This window comes from Pagrus major, chromosome 21 (genome assembly GCF_040436345.1).
Source record: "Pagrus major chromosome 21, Pma_NU_1.0".
Lineage (NCBI taxonomy): Eukaryota > Metazoa > Chordata > Actinopteri > Spariformes > Sparidae > Pagrus > Pagrus major.
In genome coordinates this window covers 10,563,313-10,569,457 of record NC_133235.1, presented here as the reverse complement: position 1 = coordinate 10,569,457, position 6,145 = coordinate 10,563,313, and the positions used below count along the sequence as shown (strand labels likewise).

General features: G+C 38.5%; 1 protein-coding gene across 1 annotated transcript; it reads left to right on the top strand.

Moving 5' to 3' along the window:
• The first annotated feature begins 4,434 nt into the window (after positions 1 to 4,434).
• dynlt5 (dynein light chain Tctex-type family member 5) lies at positions 4,435 to 5,662 on the top strand. Its single transcript, XM_073490482.1, has 4 exons — positions 4,435 to 4,547; positions 4,734 to 4,825; positions 5,249 to 5,373; positions 5,459 to 5,662. Exons 1-4 carry the CDS (start codon positions 4,435 to 4,437, stop codon positions 5,660 to 5,662), a joined length of 534 nt encoding a protein of 177 aa, XP_073346583.1.
• The last annotated feature ends 483 nt before the right edge of the window (positions 5,663 to 6,145 follow it).

Below are 6,145 nucleotides of genomic sequence, written 5' to 3'. Positions count from 1 at the left end.
TGGACCTGTTTGTGAACGGAACCAAAAGAATCAATGGCTTTCTGACTGTGAAGACTATGGATCCATCCCATGTTTAGTGCATTTGAAACTATCTTTAGCAATCATTAGAAATAATGGTTGAGATTTAACAGAGTAACAGAACAAAACACACACACAGATGCACACACACAGATGATATTTGACTTCATAACATCATAATCAGTAGACTGACTGCTGCTGAGTTTATGCAAGTACAAATCATTAGTTTTGTGCACTTGAAACACTTATGGGCTTACATGGAGTAAAATATAGGAAACCCCTGATTCTTTGTTCTTGTTAACATAATTGTGGATTCATACAGTGATCCAGCCTTATTCATTGCCATTTCTTTTGTCTAACTGGTTGTCATTGCAAATGCACTGTAAAAGATAATGTGAATAGATTATATAATATTAAAACAATCTTAAACAAGGTGGAAAAGAATAGAAAATGTACAAAAAACAACAAAAAAAACAAGTGTAGTATAGGGTTGCTTTGCAGTTATATTACAATAAGTTATAGGTTACATGGTAATATGTGATTTACACTGCCACCTCAAATCAGACTTTTTTCCCACCATGTGTGACTGATCTTTATCGTGGTCTAAGCAGAATTGATGTTTCTGTGCAGCCTTTCGAAATGTCACAGCCCATTCTGTCAGTGATTAAAGGTGACTGGTCAGCTCGCAGTTCAAAATGACCCGCAGCGCTGGACTAACATCAGCACTTAACATGACGGTGCTTTTTATATGGAATTAGATTTTTGCCTCAGTCCAGATTGCATGACGGGCAGTTTGTTGAGTACAGCACAAGTTTGTTTGCAAGCACATACATTTTTTGTAGAGGAAATTATCATCATACAGATAATAGTTTCATTTGAGCGGAAAAATTCACTGCGGTTTTACTCATTTGCCTTATCTCGAACTGAAATACAAGTTTGGACACACAACTCCAAATGAATTGTAATGTTACCACACATCTGCTGGATATGCTTATCCATGTTAATAGGCAACTTTTTGCAAACAAGTTCACCAGATCAACTTAAAAGATGATAAAATGTCAGTGTTGTGCTCACAGCTGGTGTCCACTGCCCCCAAGTGGCCACCAGCCAATCAGTAAATGCAGATGCATGATGATGATACCTTGGCTATGTCACTGGCAATAATCAAGTTAGCCTAAAGGCATAGTTAGCTACTGTGTATTTGGCGGACATTAGCTAGCTACCTACTAACAGCTAGTTTACAAGCTAATTAAGTGCATACTAGCCTGCTTACCATTTTACTACTAACTACTTAGCAGATGGGTTCGTTATGGTGCGTTTATGTGGATGATAGCAAACGTGAATACATTCATTGAGCGCAGAATAATGGTTTGTTTCCTTTCAGTGCTAGTAATTTCTCTACAAAATATATAATTTACAGTATGTGCTTGCAGAAATCTTTTGTGCTCCAAATGTCCCATACTGTGATCAGAACTGAAGTACACACAGTACGTGTAATGCTATATTTTTACATGTGCAGCCTTTAACACAACTTTGATGGCATTTTGCCATAAACGGGTCTTGTGAACAGAGAGCTGAAACTGTCACTAAATCAGTTACAGCAGTTTGACGTGCTGCAGAACAAAATCATTACCGCTTTGGGCACGTGCAATGCTGAGATGCATCAAATTTCCCGCAACATAGGACTCCAGTGGTATTCGTGGTGGTGTGTGAATGGTCAACTTTTGTAACAATGGGGCGATATTTGTGAGACTAACAGAAGCTGCTGCTTTCGCTGGAACAGTGTGGTTTAATTTATTTACAGAAATTATGTTTGAAAGGGCCTTAAGATATAAGACGCATACAGAGCCAGATGTGAGTGCCATATGGTGGTGAAGGGGAGCTTTAAGTTTCAGGAGAAATGTAGAGGGGACCTGAGCTGACGATTGTAGGAGTTGCCTTTGATGCTGCTGAAAACCGTGGCCAATTCCTTTGACCACGATGTTTGATAAGAGTATTATGAGGGACGTCGCAGAGTAATGAAGAAGACAGCACTATTCCCCGTGTCCTGTTTTATTTTTCTTCCTTTTCCACCGTGTTGAATAAATGTTTTATCATTTTCTAATAGCAATATTTAAAAACTTAAGTGTAAAAAGTGTACATAAAAAAAAAAGCTATGTTTCAAATATTTCTCTGGGCATATGGATGTGTCTGTGATTGTCTCTTGGTTTATTGATGTCAGCACTCATAATGCATTAGGTTCTATATGTACGAACACCACCACTCTTCATTTATTGTTTTTACATGTGGGTTTCTTGTGCAAAAAAAAGTGTTACTGTTGATGAATAACTCCAAACGGTGCCGCATGAAATCTGCATTTGTCCATCACAAGTCTTTTCAACGCAATACCGGTTATCCATTTCGATGAGGTCATGATTTGTGTGTTCTTGTATTGTTGTGCTATGAGAGGAGACTTTCTGCCTTCACTTAAACCTCCAATCTCTGTTTTGCTGTTGTTGCACCTTCAGAAACCCATTGTCAATAAATTTGGCATGTATTCATCGATATTCCCATTCCATGCATCTGATATAGGTGTTTGACATTCTCCTGTGTTTGACTTGCACACAAAAACACACCTTAAATTTCATTCATGAAACGATTCATGGCTCCATGTCACATGTACACATGCAGATACGTGTTTGAACGTCACATTTTATAGAATGTTTTAATGTGTTGACTCACAGTTTGGGCCTGGGTGTAACATTTCATTTAGCTCTTGGAAAAAGAAAAAAACAACATATGTTTAGTTTTTTTTCAGTTCATTAAGATTAACAGCTCACAGTGTTTCTGTTAATATTGCTTATGATTTTCTTTGCCTTATTTCTGAGCAAGCGCTAAGTCCTCCAGTATCGGAGGGTTTCTGTAAGTTTATTTTTTCTACAACTCTTGGGCTGTATTCCTTTCACTGCATTAGACACAGAATATGCAAACATTTCATGTAAATTTCCCATCCAAAGATTTTAAAGTAAATATATGAAAAAATCAATATAATGTAATACCTGTTTTACTTGGTAATAAAGAAGAAGAAATATGAGACATTTATCTCCCACTCATTTGTTCAAATAAAGACGTGTACTTTTGGGTATTGACCACGCTGTAGAAACACCACACACGTTAGATCCACTATGTCGCTTTGTCAGGAGCTTTCAACCAGGTCACACAGCCTTCATCAGCAGATGGAGTTATGAATGATGCACCATTAGAATGAAATATAATAAGGGATGAACACTGTTAAGTGTGGTTTAAGCTAGTAGGTGGACCTTGGGTTAAAATGGATGAACCAGCACGTTATTAGGGTTTAATTATCTATAATATTATTAATGTGCTACTGATGAATACTTTCCTCATAACAGGCCAGACATAGGCCTTTAACCAATGATGGAATATAACTATACGTACATCTACTAAAGTACCTGTCCACCTAAAGTAACAGTTGAAGGTATTTTTTTACCTTACTTGACTTACTTCTATTCCACTCCTTCTCAGAGGCAAATATTGTAGTTTTTACTCCACTAAACTTGTCTGACAGCTTTAATTAACTGTTTTCACACACTTCCTGTCAAGCTGAGACCATCCATTTCCAAATGTGTTGATTTTGAATGTCAGTGATAAACTGAAAGATTAAGTGTTCCTTCAGGGGCTGAGATCATTCTCCTATCGCTTAAATTAAATAAACTAGGCTACTTGAAAAACCCTCTTGGATTAGCTGGAAAGTACATCATCACAGAGCAGAAAATGAGCTGTTTTTGAGCTCAGGAGGAGTTGATTTTTTTGAGACATCAATGCTACAAACATACGATGATCTTATAGAATATGATGAAAATATGATCGCTTTAGACTAAACTACTTATACATACATATATAATAGTAAAACACAGACAAGGAACATTTGCTGCAGAATTAGTCCTACTGATTTGTTTCTTATGACATCACTAAAAGCATTTTTCACACAAGTCAGCAGGAAGTGTTCCTGCATGTAAGCCCCGCCCACTGAGTGGTTCATGGTTGCCATGACAACACCAAGCTCCTCGGCTCTACCTGGTTGTTTTCGGTCCTGAAATCGGTAAAAACATGTTAAATTTCCCTCAGTAATGTTTCTGTATGACCCATATGACACGATATAATATGTTAAACTATGCTGTTACCAAAAGTTCACCAAAAATAATCATTGGAATACAAACGAGCTTACTACAAATAGCTAACTAAGCTCATATGCAGAAAAGCTAGCGTAGCAATATTTAATTAGCAATATCCCGAAGTATTGGAGTTAGCTACTGTACACTAACTGTACGTGTTGAACTAGATGCCAACTAAGCTAATGTCAATATATTTAGGTTGTCATCGTGTAAAGACAAGCTAAAGGGGCAGGAGGCTGTCATGTCTGATCAGCTCAGAGACAAACCCCAGAGAAGAGAGAAGAGGACAGGCAAGGCGCCCTCAGAGGGAAGCCATGGAGCCAGAGCCAAAGACACCACTGGCAGGACCAAGGAGTGAGTAGACTATACAAACCTTTTATTTTTTGTCATCTATGGTAATCATATCTAACTGGTATAGGTTATGATTGATATCCAGAAAGCATTTCCAGTACAGTATGCTTGTTTGCTCTAGTCAGCTCTGGTCAGTCAGCCACAATGTGCCCATAACATGGCTCTCTTTAATCTTATTGTGTCTTTCAGCTCCATAAGTACTGTGTCATGCCTAGATGAACTAGGACACCATGATGACAACGCACGGGTGCCCATAACAAAGGAGAACACCTACCAGCTGGGTGAGATAACATTCACCTGTATGATAAACACGCTGCACGGCAGCATCATCACCAACCACAGATGTGCAATAATAGTATAATACAACAATGATTTAGATTCTTTATAAGATTTAGTTCATCAAAATATTTTGGAAATGATTCAAATTTATATAGATTTGTGTTATATCCATACTCAAGCCTTACAACCTTCCACAGAAGCACTGATTTAGTTTTTTAGGTAAAAGTTTAGCCTAAATATTGTTTTTACATGCTTCCCCCCCCACCATCTTGAATTATGAACAGGGGTTTGGGGATCTGCCAGTTGGTGGTTGGGACATGTTACTCCATCTTAAATGGTTAATAATGGCGTCCAAATATATGTCTATTGTGTTGGACCCAATGCATGAAACACCAATCGATTGAGAAAAGATTTGTTTTCCACAGGACCCAACAAACGCTTCCCTGTTCCTGCGGTCACAGACATACTGAAGGATGTCCTTACCAGTTACCTCCAAGAAGAGAAATATGAAGTCGAGTGGTCTCAAAAAATGACAAAAACAATATGTGAGGTAAATAAATCTGAAAAAGCTCATTCATACAAACCTTTTTGAATACCTTGAGATTTCTGTTACATTGGTTTTATTCTTTTGATAGGTGATAAGAGCCCGTGTGAAAGACCTCATGATTCACCGATATAAGATTGTTGTCCTGGTCCACATCGGCCAGCTCACCGGGCAGAGCATGCAGATCAGCAGCCGCTGTCTGTGGGATGCATCTAATGACACGCTCGCCACGTACTCCTTCAAGAACAGCTCTCTGTTTGGTTTGGGAACTGTCTACGCTGTTTACTATGAGTGAATCACATAGGCATTGAATGGACTGTTATCAATTTTGTATATTTTGTGACGATAAAACAAGGATTTGTAACCAAAATTCATGGTGGATTTTTTTATTTTTCTACATGGAAAATGCAATCACACTCTCTTCACAATGTTCTGAAGATGATATTTCAAACTAATGAATGACAGATTGATGATGATGCCCTTGGGATGGTTCCCCTCTAGCAGAGCATGGTGAGGTCACTCCTTCGACAGCCCTGTTCACAGCACGCTGATATTAGTGCCTCATTCTGATCTCGCCAGTGACGGTCCATCACTGGCACACCTGTCATCTTCGGTTTTGGCTCTCTGCTACCTGCCAAGATATATCAGCCTTTGTTTAGCTAAAGTCAAGGCTGCTTTTCTGTAATTTGGTTTACAGTAACCAAAAAGATGAATTCAAGTGGCTGTGTACTCACCGTCTTGCATAATCTCCTCTTCTCCCATCAGTCTTCTCCACCTG

Bases quoted from the DNA above. Each gene is read 5' to 3' on its own strand.
- dynlt5 (XM_073490482.1), top strand. From the start codon at position 4,435: ATGTCTGATCAGCTCAGAGACAAACCCCAGAGAAGAGAGAAGAGGACA. The intron at 4,548-4,733 runs GTGAGTAGACTA...TGTGTCTTTCAG, and splicing joins ACCACTGGCAGGACCAAGGA to CTCCATAAGTACTGTGTCAT. The intron at 5,374-5,458 runs GTAAATAAATCT...TTCTTTTGATAG, and splicing joins TGACAAAAACAATATGTGAG to GTGATAAGAGCCCGTGTGAA.